General features: G+C 43.6%; 1 protein-coding gene across 1 annotated transcript; it reads left to right on the forward strand.

Annotated features, from left to right (window-relative positions):
- The first annotated feature begins 3,574 nt into the window (after positions 1-3,574).
- On the forward strand, positions 3,575-16,958 carry LOC147702998 (uncharacterized). Its single transcript, XM_086928859.1, has 4 exons — positions 3,575-3,788; positions 7,823-7,873; positions 9,510-9,653; positions 16,419-16,958. The coding sequence occupies exons 1-4, from the start codon at positions 3,648-3,650 to the stop codon at positions 16,527-16,529; spliced, it is 447 nt and encodes a 148-aa protein (XP_086784985.1). The 5' UTR covers positions 3,575-3,647; the 3' UTR covers positions 16,530-16,958.
- Positions 16,959-18,586: the final 1,628 nt, after the last annotated feature.

The following is an 18,586-nucleotide window of genomic DNA, read 5'->3' on the forward strand; positions in this document are numbered from 1 at the left end:
CAATGCTCCTGCAGGAAGACAAGGGGGAAACAAACACTCTTCATCAATGCAGCATACAACCCCAAGACCAGATGGCGAATATTAACTAAGGAGGAGCTGACCAAGAACCCTCATTAAATATGCTTTGGGCCCATAGTGTCATGGCAACCCATATGGACCAACCGCCTTGGATTAAGTATAAGGGTCAAAAGCTGACTCAAATCGGAGGGCTTTGGTAAACACATCAATCCCAGGGCCTCCCTCTCCGGAACCCAGCCCATGCACCACTGCAGCTGCACTGCCAAATACTAGTGATAAAAGTCAGGGGCATTCATCCCACGTCTCTCGTTGCTCGTTGCACTTTGGCCAATGCAACTTAATGTCACCCCTTATTCCATATAAGGTCAATATGTATGGAGTCGAGGTCCCAAAGGTTATAGCCAATGGTATCACAAGTGGGAGCATCGCAAAAAAATACAAAAGGCTGGATAATGCTGCCATTTTGGCCAGAGTGATGCAACCCGCTACTGAGACGGGCAAAGTCTCCCAAAACCCAACACTTGTTCACAAGAGAGTCACAGCTGTTCCAATAGTGCACTCTCAGAACTCAGGGAGAGTCCAATATATGTGATCCCCTAGATACTGCATCACGGACAGCTCCCAGCACATGCCACCCAGGTCCGGAGACTCTGCCCTATCACCACAGACCAAAAGTAGGCTAGTTTTAACCAATTCCTTGAGAGGCCAGGGACCTCCCCAACGGCTGAGAGAAAAGTGGCTGCTCGTAATGGGGCTGCGCTTAAGTTGTGTAGGTAGAGCACCATATCATCTGCGTAAAAGGAGATTAAATGAGTTACGCAGCGGAAGCAAATACCAGTAAATGATAGGCCACTAAGTGCGCTGCACACCAGTGACTCCACTGCGATGGCAAAAAGCAAAGGAGATAGCGGACATCCCAGACGGGGGCCACGTCCCACAACACAGTGGTCCAAGATCGCCCAACCAGTGCAAATCCTTACAACAGGATCAACATACAAAAAAAGGTCCAGGAAACAAAGTGAGGACCCAGTTCCATCTCAAGCATGACAGCATGGAGAAAGTCCCAGTTTAAGCTGTCAAAAACCTTTTCGATGTCAATAAACATGGACCCAGATTATTTCCGCAGTTGCAGACTCTTACCAGGACTGGTCAATATGAGTTAAACCAGGCATAAGTGGAAGTAGCCCATGTGCTAGAACGCTGCTAAGAACCTTATCATCAACTTTTAACATTGACAGGGCTGGTAGGCAGTGACATCCGTTGCAAGTTTCATAGGTTTGAGCAAGGAGACGATAAGGGTCTCTTGCAGATCTAGGGGGCAACATTCTGAAGGACAATGCATTCTTATACAGGGCTGCCAGTGTGGAGCAAGATTATCAAAATATGTCTTAGATTAGCATAGAATATTACTACACAATTTTTATCCTATCTACACACATCATTTTATTTCGTTTTTATTTTACAGTGAAGGGATCCACCTCGTCTTATACATATGTCATGGTACCATGCCAGGTTCGGATCTTTATTCTAATTAACGCATAGGCACTTACCGAAGGACATTAAACAGTTTAGATAAGTGTTCAAGATGAGGTTTTTTTAGCATAGCTAAAACGGATTTACATGAGGTTGATGGTTGTCACTAAAGATCAAACAACCTAAGATACAATGGAATAAAATGCACCCGCAGTAATCAACAGATTTTCAGAATAATTTTATCATTTCAACATCATTCCAACCCCACCGCCGGAGCAAACGACATCACCCCCTCCCAAGACCTCTGCGACTCACTTGCCTCATTGTTCCACAACAAAATCGCAGACATTCATAACAGTTTCAAAAACCAGACCAGAATTCAGTCCTCCCCACCCACAACCGAAAAAAAGCACCCCTCTAACAACCTTTTTGCCTGGAACCCAATCACCACTGAAGAGACCATACACCTGATGAACTCCATCCACTCAGGATCACCAACCGATCCTTGTCCCCACCACATTTTCAGCAAAGCAGACTAAATTATCGCACCCCATCTACAAGATGTCATCAACTGCTCCCTCAACTCCGCTACCTTCCCGGAAAGCTGGAAACACGCCGAACTCTGCGCCCTCATGAAGAAACCCACAGCAGACCCCACTGAACTCAAGAACTACCGCCCCATCTCGCTCCTCCCATTCCCTGCCAAAGTCATTCGAGAAAGCTGTCAACAGTCAGCTAGCCGCCTTCCTCGAATCAAGTAAATCCCTTGACTCCTCACAAACCGGCTTCCGAGCCAATCACAGCACTGAGACCGCCCTCATCGCAGCAACAGACGACATTCGAACACTCCTGGACAACGGAGAAACTGTCGCCCTCATCCTACTGGACCTCTCCGCAGCCTTCGATACTGTCTGCCATAGCACCCTCATACAACGCCTCAGCAATGCCGGAATACAAGGTAAAGCACTGGACTGGATCACCTCGTTCCTGGCCGGAAGAACCCAGAGAGTCCGACTCCCCCCTTTTAGATCAGAGGCCACTGAAGTCATCTGCGGCGTACCACAAGGATCATCACTGAGTCCCACCCTCTTCAACGTATACATGAGCCCCCACGCAACCATCGCACGACAACACAACCTCAACATCATCTCCTATGCAGACGACACCCAGCTGATCCTCTCCCTCACCAATGACTCTAACACCGCCAAAACCAACCTACACGTAGGGATGAAAGAAGTAGCCGAATGGATGAAGGACAGCCGGCTAAAACTAAATTCGGACAAAACTGAAGTCCTCATCCTAATAATAATAATAATAATCCACATTTGTAAAGCGCACAATCACCCGTAAGGGTCTCTAGGCGCTGGGGGCCGTCGGGAAGATTAAGCAAGCTATTGCCCAGAGTCACATGGTGCTGGGCTAATCTGCCGCCGGCCCTGGGGATCGAACCGTGATCCCCAGATTCCGGAGTCAGTCACCCTTGGTCGTTGTCCCGGCGTAGAGGGTGTTTCCGTAGTCCAGTCGGCTGGTGACTAGTGCGTGGGTGACCGTTTTCCTTGTTTCGGTGGGGATCCAGCGGAAGATCTTTTTGAGCATGCGCAGGATGTTGAAGCATGAAGAGGAGACGGCGTTGACTTGTCTGGTCATCAAGAGGGAGGAGTCGAGGATGAAGCCCAGGTTACGTGCGTGGTCCGTAGGTATGGGAGCGCTTCCCAGGGATGGTGGCCATGGTGACCAGCTCGATTTAACATGCCATATTAGGATTTGTGTTTTAGAGCCAGATCATTTTTTGAATCAATGATTTTGGAAAATATGTCATACATAAAAAGGAATTTCCATGTTGCTGTTTTTAATTTTGTTAGGGAAAATGCTTGCCCCATTTGCAGTACCTTAAACGGTTATCAGTCTGTGACAGTTTCCAGCATTTCTATAATATTTTTTCTAATTTGCACTGAGTAATCAAGATCACAGTCGATAGGTGTGGTTTCTGCGATCATAATCTCAGTAGTCGCCAGTGGATGTAGTGTCACAGGGCTTCCTCTTCTGCTCTAAGATGCTCTATATAATGAAGGCACCGGGCGTGTGAGCAGTTAGGACAGTCAGGGTGTACCCACCTCTTCTCTTGCTCCAGTGCCCGCTCTATCTACACCAACAGAATGAAGTTCTTGACAATCGCCGCTGTGTGGTTTGGTCTCCTCGGAGTCACCTATGCAGCAGCCCTGCGACCCAGAGATGTAAAACTAGAGGAGATCATGTCCAAGATCCGGGCAGCCAAAACGTGTTGTAGCCACGTAAAGGTAACTGTCAAGGAATGTATGCTTTTCATATGCAAAGAATGTGCACAGACTTTTGGATTAGGAATGGTGTAAATGCACAAAATCTATTATTAGTCTTATGGCAATGCTCATTCGGCTGTGGCGTCAAGCAGAAGAATTGTACAGTTTGTTGAGCATCCCATACAGTAGTGAATGTATTTAATGAAACAATTTGGTTTGAGATATATTTTGACACCCAGACATATACACACACAGACACACAATAGTTCATTTCACTATATGGTGCTCTACTGCTATACAAGTTTATATGGTTCAGATGTTTGCATATATCTATATAGCTAGACATTGAAAAATGATTATCAGCATTACACAGTGGTGGCTATGGTTCAGCAACACATTCCGTTGAACATGAATTTTTTGGTTTGCCTATCACTTTTAGCTCCATGACCCAAAAAAGGTTGATCAAATGTATAGATATACATATATCTATTTATCTGCAACTGTTTTTTGCAATAATCTGGGTCTAATCTAACAAGATGTTCACGGACAACTTTCAAACCAGGAAACTATTTTTGTCCTTAACTGATCGTCAAAGAAGTGAGTTACTATGCTTGATGAATTACCAGTTTTGCTGACGTTTGCCCAAATCAAGAGTTAGTCAAGTAGAAATGAGTTACTGGGTACCCAGAGATTCTGGCATCATTTGGGCCTCCTTGAGCCTAGGTTAAACCTCCATGTCATAGTTATTCACATTAAGGCTGTGATGAGCTTCCTGGCGATGCTGCAGTCAGCAAGTTGGCTACAGTTCAATGATTATCTAAGAAGAGTCACCTAATACCATGCAAGGAGTAAAATCAATTCTCCAGTTTTTGCATGTTTATTTACAAATAATTCTAGTGTAGTGCCACTTAAATAATAGGCTTTCAAAATAGCTTCTGGAGAAGGGTTGGTATGATAACATGTTAGTTTCCTACCACTAGTAGTTTGTTAATTAACATAAGAATTAACTTGTAAAAAGCAAAAAATGAGTTTTCAAAGATGGAATCCGTGGAGATACAATAGGAGATGGCAGTGGGATATTCACTCTGATGCACAACCTGGTGGCAGGCACCACTCTGCACTCTGATGAAACAGGATGGATTTCTCAAGCAGTGGAACTGTCCTTCATTTTACAAAACTGGGGAAAAATTGCACAGAGGTTTAAGAAACAATCTCAACTATGTCCACGACTTCCTGTATGGCTCTTTAAGAATGCCCCACACCTAGCTGTCTTTTGTTGCAGGACCCAAATAATAGCGTCTAGAAAGATTGAATGAGGGGCACGGCTTAAATAATGCCAGAGCTACCAAAGCATGTAATTCAAATGCACAGGAACCTTTCTTGGATTCACTTGAGCATTATGGGCAATCTAAAGTAATATTATGAAGGAACATTTTCATTCCAATTCCTTTTAGGTCGAGCCTGGGCAGGGAATGCATTGCTCTGCAAGCCATGCTGAATTGGCGTATGTACTTGAAGCCCCGCCCACTCTCCGCCCATATTTGCAATTGGCTTGTGTCTAAGGGTGGGCGTAAAATCCGTTTCGCGGGCGAATTTGCGGATTTTCCGCGATTTCGCGATCCGCGAATCTCGCGAAATCGCGGTAAAATCCGTGAATCAGCGGGGACGAATTTTCAGCCAAGCAAGGGTTACAGCAGCAGGTGCAAAAGTTGAACCTAATTTCTTTGTAACCTTTTACAAAAGGGTTACAAACAAATTAACTTCAACTTGGACACCTGCTGCTAATTGCTTCCTGGTGCCTCGTTGCCTACTTGCAACTATTCTCTGACCCAGCTCTGACCCTTGAAGCAGGGTCAGAGAATAGTTACAAGTAGGCAACGAGGCACCTGTCCAAGGAATTAAACCTCATCAGGAAGCACTTACAGATATAAAAAACAGGAAGAAGGGAGAGGATGGCAAATACACCCATTTTGAGTTGTCAGGAGGGGTTAAACTAAAAGAGACCTTTACAGCACAATTTTCATATGCATTTTGCTAAAATTAAAAATCTGTATGTTCTGTAGGGGCAACTCAGGAATCTGGCCCTTCAGAGATCCGGCCACTCTTTCTTTCTCTCGTTCTCTCTCTCCCTCTCTCTTTCCCTCTCTTTCTCTATCTATCTATCTATCTATCTATCTATCTATCTATCTATCTATCTATCTATCTATCTCTCTCTCCCTCTCCCATAAACGACTGCATGGGTAACTTCGCTATGCAAGCGGCTCGCAATGATGCAAAAATCCCTGCGAACACGCAAAAAACCCCGCGAACACGCAAAAAACCCAGCGAACACGCAAAAAACAAAAATCCGCAAATTCGCACAAATTCTCTAATTTTGCGGATCGCGAATTCGCAAAATTCGCCCAGGCTTACTTGTGTCATTTTCCTTCGTAAATGCTGGCTCGGGAATCGTTATTAGGCTTGTTAGTCCCTCCTTAGTACCGCCTTCATTTGCAACCTCCCACGAGGACTGGCCCTTTCACAATGGTTGTTACACGGTACGTCTTCTTTAGTCTGTGAACATTATTTTCTTTAATGAGTTTTTCTTACTGCAGGAGGGCAGGGGCCAAGCATTTGCGAGAGTTTCAGCTATTGGCATTGTAAATGACCATGCCTTTTATTTATGTTTTAAAAACCAAAACATAACTAAAATGCATTGTCATTTACAATGCCAATAGCTCAAACTGACGTAAATGCAAAACCTATTGCATTGCAAGTTTGTTATCTTTCGTTTCTTTTATTAACAAGGTTACAATTTTCAGGGACAGGAACTCTTGCTTCTCCAGGCCCTTAAAATAGAATTAATAGTGGGACTCCCCTCAACAGTAACTACACTAATTTCACTGACTTTATTTTGGTGTATATTTAGCAGCACAGTAATTGTAAGGATGTCATTGCAAATTTGGCGGACTGCTCTCAAAGTTACTACTTTATAGATTTTGGTCATATTTACATTGCCCACTCCCACAAGAAAGCCCACTTGCCAGTTTCTTGTTTACTCTTATTGTTGTAGATACATTTGAGAAAAACATAACGGGATGGGGTCAAATTCCAGTCCATAATTTTTCAGCCACTATCCCACTTGAAACAGAGACCAGCCACAGGACTTTAGTCTTGAAAATGAGCCCACAGCAACACTCCAACCCAAACGTCCAATCTAGGTCCCCCTTGAACAGGAACACAATCAAGCACAGACTAGTTTCTGCATAATAAGGTTTCATCAGTGAGTATTGTGTAAGTGCTGTGGCACAGTGAGCGCAGCGGAGCCATTTGGGTATACATTTTTTAATTAGGGCATCACACAAAAGAAACAAACAAAGGCGATGGATAAAATGCTTCCAGAAGCCTCAGCCGTTGGCAATCACTTGGCCCACATTTCAATCTGTTACTTTTATCACACACACTATGCCACTTCAGACAGAAACCACCCATATGGGAATCAGCCTTGGACCTTCTTCAATGATAAGTACCCAGTTGAACTGCCAGGCCAAGTCCCCTCTAAACGAGGAAAAATCTGCAATTTTAGCGTTCCATCCTCAGTTTTAAGTCGCTGCACTAACTTACCTACTACCTTACTAACGTTGATTTGCCAATCAGGATTTAAGATTTCCAAGTAGAGATTCCACTTCTTGACACATCAAACAGTTTTACTTACCAGCAAAAATATTTTGTGAATCAGGCCTAAAAAGTGTAAAAATAGGATGTGTTTAGTAAGGCTGGGCAGAGAAGAAAGGTCCAACCAGATTAGTCGCAAACCCAAACCTTGGATAGGGTTCTGGGTGGACAAGAACAAACAACCTATCAAGGGCTGTGCTTCAACCACTGAGGGAAAGCTGTTGAACCAGACAAGTCACAATTTCAATTTAATTAACACCATCCATGTCCACTGATGTAGTGGAGACCTTGGGCGAAGGACATGGTGACTACAGTGCAATGTAACAAATCTTATTTTACATGCCCTCCTATGTCAAACCTTAACCCTGACATCCATCCGTCTGTTTGTTTTGTTTCCATAGACTGTCTGTGAAGACATCTTCGTGGCAGAAGTCATCCCACCACGTGGAAAGGTAAGTGGAAGTAGAGATAAACGTCATGAAAAATCGCTTCATAGAAATAATGCAATATAAAAATTATAACTTGTGGTGCATGTTTAACCTTTCTGACTATTGAAAACAACAAGCAGAAGGTGATGATAGGTGATCGGGAGCACATACCAATAACGCGTCCAGTAATCAGAGGCATATACTTTATCTAGGAGTCTGCTTCCGGATTTTCAAGCCAAAGTCACCCTGCTTTATCAACCACTTTACAGGCACAAGGCTGAATGGTGTTGCACTGTGTGAGATCCTGCAACACCTTTGCTAATATTACTGAGATTAAGGGGGATATTTAAAAGGAACGGTGTAGTGAGGCGTTAGCCGTCATGGCTTAATGCCTCACTCCGCCACTTCTGACACACAAGGCTGGACCACATTTACGTGGATATAGCGCAGCCTTGCATTTCCTCCTGCACTGACACTACACTTAACAGTGTAGCACCAATGCAGGCATCCTTGCACCATAGTGCAAGGGTGTCTGCGTGCAGGGGAGGATTGTTTATGTGTAGGAAGGTGTCCCTTCCTGCACATAAAAAATCCAAAAATGCAATTGTGCCACTTTTATGTGTGCTGCTTATGCAACTCAAAGGAAAGTCACAAAATGGCAGTTTTTTACAGATTGTCTATGGACAGGTAGGGGGACCTTCCTGTAGATAAACAATCCATGCCAGTTTGCTTTCTCCATGTGTGCTGCACAAAAGAAAAAACGAGGAGAAATAATGCATTGCTCCTCGTTTTGCCAACTAAAGACCAGGTTTTCCCTGGTCTTAATTTTGGCACTGCCTCCTATGTGTGCCACTCTTGTACATAGAGTGCAGCATCAAAAACAATGGGTGTTGTGGTGGAACACCCACCACAACACACTGCCCGCCCCTTTCATGCTAACCATAGAGTGAAAGGGTGGGATGTATGACGTTACAACGCAGGCTATTACAACGCCTGCCTTCACAACGCGTTTTTTACATCGCATACCTTTACAACGCATAGCGCTTAGAGGTGCTGGATAGTGAAAAGTTTAATTTTCTATTCCAACTCCAGTCCCCGTGGACACTAGGGAAGGTGTTGGATAGAAAATTAAACTTATTCCCTATCCTAGAGCGCCCCCCCAGCGCAATGCATTGTAATGGTTTGCGTTGTAAGGACCGCGTTGTAATGGTAGTGCGTTTTTACAAGTTTCGTTGTAAAGGTTGTTCACCGAAAGGGTGCCTTATTTACAAGGCAGCATTAAGCCACGTTAAGTGGCTTAACGCTGCCTTGTAAATACAGCTATGCCCCTATCGCCACCAAAACGTTAGTAAAAGTGATGTTGTGGTGGCGATAGGGGCTTGTACATATGCCCCAATTTTACTTATAAGAGGTGAAAAAATAAATGAATAAATTACTTAACCTTAATCTTATTATGCTTGCTTATGAAGAGCAGCTGGTAAGCCTGGCAAGAACTGATACACAATCAGGCATTAGCTTGGTTAAATAAGGTTCAAAAATATTTGCAGAAAATTGTGAAAGAAATCCACTAATAGATAACTGAGAAGCACTTTCCCACATCACCTCTTTGCCACTAAAGATCTTTATATTGTGGTTTAACCTACCTGTGCTTTCTTTTCAGACCCCTCCCCGCGAAGAAACATTTTGCAAGGCTGCAGCCGCTCTAAAACAAGTGGAGACCCCTCGAGGTAGTCTGAACAGCACCCTTGTAAATCTTATTTCAACACTCCAAATGAATGGATCGAAGAAGCAGCGAGGGGAAACAGTGAGTATATTATTAGAGAACTATTTTAACCCCTTCACTGTGGCGGCTATTCTGCCGTAGTGCTAAGGGGGCGGGGCGGAAGAGCGGCTGGCGCATGCTGGTGACGGAACCGCTCCGTCACCAGCCGCGGTTGCGCTGTGCTCATGACGGAGCGGTTCAGTCACGGCCCCGCCCGCTCAATAGAACTTTCAGCGCAGGTGCAGCGGGCCGTGACGGAACCGCTCCGTCATCAGCACAGCGCGACCGCGGCTGATGATGGAGTGGTTCCGTCACCAGCAGTGGGGGGGTTAAAGGAACTGGTGCCTTTGTACATCTGGTGCTTGGTTAGCAATTGCTCAGGTCTTCTTTGTGGATCTTCATATACCTTAAAATACAGCTTGGCCACGATGAACACTTATTATACTTTGGGTACTTGTTCAGTAGCTGGTGTAACAAACATTGGCAAAGACTTTTGAATTGGTTTGCACTCTCAGTCCTGCCTCTCAGTCCTGCCTCAAACATTAAAAAAACCCTGTGGCAGTGAAAAACCCCATAAAACAATTGTTTTCTGTATTCAAAGCATCTAGGCATTAAAGCAAAGTTAATGTGGGATGTTTCTGTGTCCTTTCGACATGTAAAATAGTTCCTCCCTGCAGTGCAATGTAAGCATATATATGTTGAATGATACACCAAACAGCCAATAACATGAGATGAAAGAGCGCTACTCCGCTAGGTGGATCCAAAGCAATCGGTATGTATCATTCAACAAATTAGTAACAATGTGGCTGCATTCACTTGCACAATTAATCCAGCCTTAAAAAAACTCATAATCTCAGTCTCTATCAAAGAATGTATACTAACTCGCCAAACTGTACTGGTCCCATTTGGGGCACTCAAATCTCCATTTCACACTTCAACTGGAGGCACCAACGAAGGAGGGGAAGGCCCATACACCCAGCGCTTAAAGCGAAGTTGATTCTCCTGCTGCACTAGACTCGCCACACTGTACCGGCTGCGTTGGGGGGACTTCAATCCCCATTGCACACTTTACCTGGAGGCGTCAACGAAGGAGGAGGAGCAGCTACATCCCCGACCATCAAAACACAGCTGATTCTCCTGCAGCTTGGGACTTGCCAAACTGTACAGCTCCATTAGGAGAACTTCAATCCCCATTGCACACCGCGACCGGAGGGGCAAGCAAAGGAGAGAGAAGAGCTACACCCCAAAACCACCCCTACACTCACACCTGTGCCATGAGCTCTAAAACCGCCCAACCCTGTAAAACTAACTCGGCCCTAACCCCACTTACCTGTCCGCGTTCCTGTCTAGTTCCTGTTCCAACTTCTTCTCCTGACCCGTCTTCATAGCCTCCCCGACCATCCGGAAAGCTAGTCTGCAGACTGCCTTAACCACACATATGCAAGGTTAAGGCATATGCTTGGTTAAGGCAAGCGTGGTTTGGCTTGTGGGAAAATGGCACACATGGCTCTGCCCACGTAGTAAAGGCCGTTTTCCATAATATAAACCTGCGGGCCAATGCTTGTCAGGATGCTGGTATAACTCGCCACTTAGGGGCGCCACCAAACCCTACACCAAGAGATCCTCCAGTCTCCTGTACAAATCTGCGCAACCTGGCCTTCTCAGGGAGCCTCTAATGGTGGCTGACCCCAGAACCAAAAAAGCGACCAGATTCTCAGCCAGCGACCCATAGAGGGAATAGCCATTCACCTCATAACACTTTGTTCTACGACCCCGTACATCATCTCTGGGTGGCAATTCTAATGGGTGCCACCTGTTCCCCGACCCTTTTGAGAGAAACTAGGGATTCTTCATCTTATACGCATATGTCTAAGGAAGTCATTCATTTGCCTCCTGCTTCGGCACCATTATCTTTTGGTAATAACTAATGACCTCCCCTTAAAACATAACGATCAAGAGAACTATGCCAAGCTCAAAAATAGGGAGGCCCATTGGTTCTTGACCTAGGTTCCTACAATTTCCCCAATATTTAAAGGCATTATTATGGCCGAAGAGTAGAATGGGTAGGGAAGATGACAGCTTTAGGTCATGGTGACTGCCCCAAAATCCTCAGTGGGTGGAGTACACCCTGAATTATCTTGGGGGCAAGCATGGCACTGAAAAGTAACATCGCTGTTCATCCATCAGGTTTTTCTATCCCCCTGATCATGCCAGAACCCCGAGGGATGGGCAGATACCCTCATGTAAGCCCAATAAGTCTTCTGCTTTCCCTGCTAAGGCCTTGAACCCTTGTTTCCAGGTAAATAATAGATTCTAACCTTTTGCCCAGCTCGAAGATCAAGAACGACTGTCGCTCATTGCCCACTTGCTCTCCTGGCCTCTGCTCACTACCCTCTCTCCACTGGACTTTTTAAGATTGTCAGCTGGAAAGTAGCAAGGGCGCTGGGCGAAGTTTTTGATGAGTCTTGTGTGAGACAGTTAAGATGCTTTGAAATTGTTTGTTTACGAGAGACATGGGTTGCCCAGGAGACTCTATTCATGGATGGTCTTGTCACCTTCTCCTCTTATGCCATACCCTCTGTTCAGGGGGAGACCAAAGGGTGGCTAAAAACGTTTGTGAACTTGGCCCTGGGTGGTAAGGTGGAGAGGATCCCATCTGACTCACTAAGTGTATTGTGTGTTCTTTTGACTGCACCTAACAATCTTATGCTCGTAATTGTCAATGTGTACAATTCTGCCTCAGTGGGTGATGCTGTTGCTCTGGAACTTAAAACTATACTAGATGAATATTTTCTGGGCTTCACCAAATTCACACAGATAATGCTATTAGGAGATTTTAACGTGTACCCCTGTACTGCTTGCATATACAATGAGGATTATAGTAACACTCCCTGTGACTCGGAGCAGGTTCATTTCCCACACTATCGTCAAGGAAAGTTATTGAATAGCCTGATTTCTGAATATAATCTGGTCAATCTTCACACATGGGACAGTTTAAACACAATTGATGCGGTACCCAATTGCCTGTGTAAGTGACATGGCCTCTAGCCCGGACACTTTGCATACGGTCCTTATTTGCCCTAGATGTAGCACTCTTAGAAACACATTTATTCGTCCGCCCCTGAAGCCTCTTAACTTTAGACAAGTGCGTCCAGCTTTATAGTATTTCCAATCTTTACCCACTGCCACTGTGTGTTTTGATCTATCCACATTTTTATCTGGTGCTTTACAGTCTAGCATTTTGACATGTTTTGGAAAACTTTTTATCTTTGATTCTGTTAATTGCTATTTTATTAGATATGTATTCCATGTCATTTTAAGATTTGCATTGATCCAATCGAATAAAGTAATACTTGACCAGACTGCTTACTTTGCATGTGCAGTCATCTTGCCCAAGCTTGACCTCTCTCAATCTGTGTTCACCTCTTATAACATTTATCGCTTTCGTTTTTGGTGTTCTCGAGACAATCTCTTTCCAAACACCTGAATACAGTAAAGTTAATTGATGGTGCCAAGTCAAGCCTCCCTATTACATTGCTGTAACTTTCACCCAACTTAACTCCACCACTACCGCAGGGCTCAGGCATAGAGGTGATCTTTTACCAGTACTACACTGAGTGGCTGGGTGGTTCGATATGCCTTGTGATATACAATAAACCTAGCCTTGCGACATGTCATGTACAAAGGAGATGGCCCTAAAGGAGAACAGGAGTTCTTAGACAAATGTGGATACTGCCCTCTCAGGGCTGGTTTGATTCAGCAATCAGTGCCCCATTCTGATTGGGTATGGCCATTAGAGGTCCAATCTGTGAAGAAATGTGGAATGGGGTTTAGTAAAACATGCACTCTGGGGGTTTCTGATGCGTTGGAAAAGACCCTTAAGAAATTGCCAGGTAACTCTCAGATCAGAAAATGGGAGGAATCTTGTATCAATACCCTCCGGAGAGCAATGCAAGCAAGAGTATCACTCTGGTGCCAGTCTGGATCAACATCAAGCAGGCAGGTTTGGGTTTCATGTCTCAATGCGCATCCAGGGCAGTGTCCGATCTGAGTGTGGCTTTCAGAACAATCAGGTTCAGTGTACATTTACAATAGTTGACGTTTTATTAAGCAATCTCTTGTATACAATACATCCATCATGTAGGCTGAAGAGGCCACAATATGTCCAAACAAGGCAAACAACCAACTTAAAGAAAGGGGTGCTTGTACTTTTGTGGTGTCAGAGGCACCCTTTTGTCAAACCTGATCGCCATCTTAAGTAGCTAGAAATCTGTTCATTTTGGGATCCATTAGATGCTGAAAATGTTGATTTTTACATCTTAAAATAGCAGTACCATGGACTCCATGACAAAATGAAGTAAAATGCATCTATTCAGTCTGAGGTCTATGGGTATGTGCGCATTACTGGGTAGGACTGGAGTATTAATAGGTAGATTGGTCACACATGGCTGGGAGGACATATTTAGGGGGATCCTCAAAGTAATTCTATCTTCCCTTACACAGGAAGTAGCACATTTCTTACCCTTTGCATTTCGAAGGAGCCACATATTGTCTGAGGTGCTCCTGAAAGTCACGCCCCCATTGTCTGCTTTACAGGTTGTAGGTGTTACTTTCAGACTTGCACTCCCACCTCGGACACCCAGAAAGGAGCAGCTAAAGGCCTGTCGTATGTCAGGGGCAAACCCAAACAGAATGCAACACAAAACGTTCACGGAAAGTTCCAGGAACAAGCAGGATCTAAATGCAAGATAAACAGCCATGTTCAGTACAATGGCTTTACAACGAGCACTGGAGAGATGTTCGGTAAATGTGTGTGGTGACAGAAGATTAGGAAGGAGCAAAGGCAGATAAGAAAGAATTTCTCGTAAATCAGGCCAGTAATATCGAAACTCGGATGTATCTGGGCACCAATGCCTTCTAGGGTCATTCTTAGACTAAAAATATAAGGTTTAAAACTGAAACATTACACGGTAAAAAAAAATCAATGTTTATTATATATGACAGCTCTGTTTTCCATTTTATAGACTCTGAGACAGATTTATTAAAACGTCACGCATTGCCACTTGCTGTGCTGCGTGATGGGGAGAGCAGGAATGCGTCACATCTACTACAAAGCGATGACGCATTCCTGCTGTCTCCTTACGCTGACTCACTGAACGCTGCCTAGCGCCAATGCAGGCAGCTTGCACCATGATACAAGGGTGCCTGCGTTACAGGCAGGATTGCTTTTGTGCAGGAACAGACACCTTCCTGCACAAAAGCAATTCTTAGAGGCATTTTCCTCTTTCTAGGTGTGCTGGTGAATGCAGCACACATTGAAAGAGGATATAACGAGGAGAAATACAAATATTTTGTCTTGTTATGTTTCTGTTGGGAAACATTTGGTTGCAGTCCCAGGTTTGCTAGTCTTATTAATCTGGGACTGTGCCAAAATCCATGAGTGGATGCGAGGAAACACCCAAGCTCCACCCATGGAACGCCTTCTCAACGCAGGGTAACACAAGACACCGACTTGCACTGCCTTGCGTTACTCCAGATTTACTAAGCCACGGGGAGCCATGGAGGATGGCGTTGTATGGCTTAATAAATCTGAAATAAGACCTTGTGTTGGCTTGCGTCACCCTGTGTGACGCAAGGGTAACACAAGGACTTCACAAATATGGCCCTCAATTTATTGGACAACTAGAGTGTTTATAGTCAGACGGGTCTTGTGGCTAAGAGCACAAATGCATCCACTGCAGGGACCTGTGTTTTTAAATGATGACTGCATATTCGAATGTCAGAGAGTTTCATCTCTTCAATGATGACAAACTGAATGCCTCCTCGTAACTGTAAACATGTTATATAGCACCAGAGACACCTGGTTGTGAACGTGTACTGTACAAATACTCATGCCCCATTGTGCCAAAGTAGTCATTTGGTAGCATCTGAACCTCCTGTCATTGCATTGAAATTGCGTAAGACAAAGGAGTCATAGATTAAGGTTCATCGATGAATAGACAATGTAACAATATGTGCTTAAATGTCAAAAGATAAAATATGAAGGCGATACTCTAGGGGTACAAAGTCTTGCCACTCATTTAATTGAACAGGGACCACATTACATCCTTCTCTTAGCTATATTTGAATAAGCATACTTACTTAAAACTATCATCTTTTGCATGATTAGTTGGGCTTTTAATACAGAATGAACAAGTATATGATGAATAGGAGTTAACATTCCTAGACCTATGAGCAACGATTTAAATAAGTTTGTATGTAAATGTAAATGTATTTGAGCTTATATAGCGCACAGCTACCCGCAGTGGGTGTCCCGGCGCTTGCTTAGGGAACCCGTCCTGGTATTCCCCTGTGAGATAACCCCAGCAGGGTATCCACAAGGTGAAAGCCAGGCATCCCGCCGCGAGGGGCCGTTGTGGAGATTAAGCAAGCTATTGCCCAGAGTCGCAAAGTGTGAGCCCGTGAGTCGAGAAGGCACCGGAGCGAGAATTATCGAGTCCGTGGAATTTTTAGCCCAAGACCCGCCGAGGCGGGGAATTGAACCCTGGTCCAGGGCCGATCTCAGCTTCCGGGTCTGCCGCCTCTAACCCCTGAGCCACACTTCTCCACGGCTCCAAACTAGTTCTAGTGTCTTGCATCGCTGCCCATCACTTGTAAACAAATATCATGATGTCACCAACAATACACCTCCATTGATAATGTTTCCTAAGGACCACAATGCTATGTTGGGTACTTATGGTAGACGATTTTACAAATAGTCAGATGAGTACAAACAAATATATATACTTTCCTGTCTTTCCTCTCCAGATGTCATGCACTTTGGGAGAAGATGTGAAGATCGATCTTACCAGCTTCCTTGCCGACCTGTTGAAGTACTCCCAGGAGCTGTATCGAAACTCAACCTCAACGACAATTTAAAGCAGCAGTAGTGTTCGTCTGGACCCTACAAGACCACAGGGACATGCACACTACTCAAATTCCATATCGCTCAGGTTGCTCTTCTGAAAATTGAGAATGGTAGAAATGATCTCCCTGCAGTAATTGCCTGAGTCAATGCTTGGATCTCACTTCTGTTTCTGGTTGCACCTTTGCCGCTCTGCAGATTTAATGACTGCTTCTGTGGGGTGAGGTGTGAAGTGGCCCATGAGTATGGAAACAATCACAAAAATGAAAACATAGAAAAATGGAATTGAAACTGTTCTTATGCATTTGTTTTCTAAGAAAAAGCTGCGAAGGACAACTTTGGTCTGAATATAATTGCTGCTCAAGATGAGTAGAAGTTACAAGCAATGTGCCAAATATTTTAGTGCGCCTTCATTCACTGACTTCACAGTAACGTTTTGAACCAGAAAATGAAATACAGACTCATGAAAAAGGCTCTTGGGCTATACAGTGCAAAATGATCACAAGATTTTCAGATGGATGCAAGTGAATTAAGCCAGGTTTACCATCACATTCCACTGGCAGTAGCATACGTGGATGTCTAGCAAAGTTTCTGGTAACCAGAGTCTTCCATAGCAGTGAGCATTTGCCTGACATTCAGGCACACCCCGGTACATACCTACTCTAATTTATTTTGCACAATTGAGAGGGGAATGATAGATTGAAAATATCTTCATCCAGTAGCAGCTGTGCAGCAAATATTGTTGAAGGTACAGGTGAAGTGGTCTATTTTGGAGCCAAACTGATGCCTTCTTTTATCTATCTATCTATCTATCTATCTATCTATCTATCTATCTATCTATCTATCTATCTATCTATCTATCTATCTATCTATCTATCTATCTATCTATCTATCTATCTATCTATCTATCTATCTATCTATCTATCTATCTATCTGTCTATCTATCACACTAACACCCCAACCCCCCCACATACAACCACGCACACCATGGCAGTGAAAACAAATAAGGCCCAAGAACACGTTATTTAGAGCAACTGTACTAAAAATACATGTACTACTACAGTACAAAGGTCAAGTTCAAATTAGTACAGCACTTTAGATATAAGAAAAACACAGTTTACTGCCTTGCAAATTTCATGTGGCACTTACTTTACACAGGGAAACAACTTTCTAATAGTTTGATACCTCTTAAATGTGATGTTATCTTACTGCACAAATTGAACCTTTTGAAATCTGGTTTTGGTTAAATGCACTTTGTTAAAACACATACACATAATATCTATCACAGGCCACCACCTGAAAAATACAAACAGTGTCATCCAGGGCCAAGAGTGCCCACAGTGAATCTATTACTAAATAATATTACTTCATTCATGTACCTTGTTACTCCCTCTCCCAGTCTGAGAATGCTTCTTTTAATGAATGAATGGCTGTACAAAAGATAAATCATTCTTTGAGTTTATGATAGTTTATTATAAATTTGCCTATGTTAAATATTTTATTATATTTATACAATGTATTTGTTAAAGTATTTTTTCAGTTTACCATTTCCACTAGTTGTTTATGTAAAGTATTAGATGTATGAATAAAACATAAAAGTAAAAACACAAAAACAAAAAAAACATTTTGAATTTTGTGTGGTTGAAACATTTTTTGGCTCTCTCAGTCAGTCATGTGAGATCCTTCTAAAAGACTGTGCACAGGCCCTCCAATTCCATAAGGCCAAGTTATGGGCAGCCATTGGAAATTAGATAACATTTTTGCAGAGCAGAGCAGAAAAATGCCCTTTTTTAATTTATTGAGAGAGCTTCAGGAAGCAAAATACTCTTTGCCTGGAGCACTGAAAATCCTTTCATCATCCTTAATCTGTGCTGTTGCTTGTGTGGTAAATGTGGTATCCATTGTACAAGCAGTTTGCTACTCAAAGACATCCACATATCAGCATTTGTCTGAGACATACTTTATTGTAATTAATTTTTTTTTCATATATAGTACAGTTCTCTGAAATAAATAATAGATAAGCAAAAACTGTGATAAATAGGAATTACACCAAACGTAGGACAACAATAGA

This window comes from Lissotriton vulgaris, chromosome 7, assembly GCF_964263255.1.
Source record: "Lissotriton vulgaris chromosome 7, aLisVul1.2, whole genome shotgun sequence".
Lineage (NCBI taxonomy): Eukaryota > Metazoa > Chordata > Amphibia > Caudata > Salamandridae > Lissotriton > Lissotriton vulgaris.

What these genes read in the sequence shown, in the direction of transcription:
- LOC147702998 (XM_086928859.1), top strand. Translation starts at nt 3,648, where the DNA reads ATGAAGTTCTTGACAATCGCCGCTGTGTGGTTTGGTCTCCTCGGAGTC. An exon ending in TCATCCCACCACGTGGAAAG is followed by an intron (nt 7,874 to 9,509) that starts GTAAGTGGAAGT and finishes CTTTCTTTTCAG; the next exon opens with ACCCCTCCCCGCGAAGAAAC. An exon ending in AGAAGCAGCGAGGGGAAACA is followed by an intron (nt 9,654 to 16,418) that starts GTGAGTATATTA and finishes TTTCCTCTCCAG; the next exon opens with ATGTCATGCACTTTGGGAGA.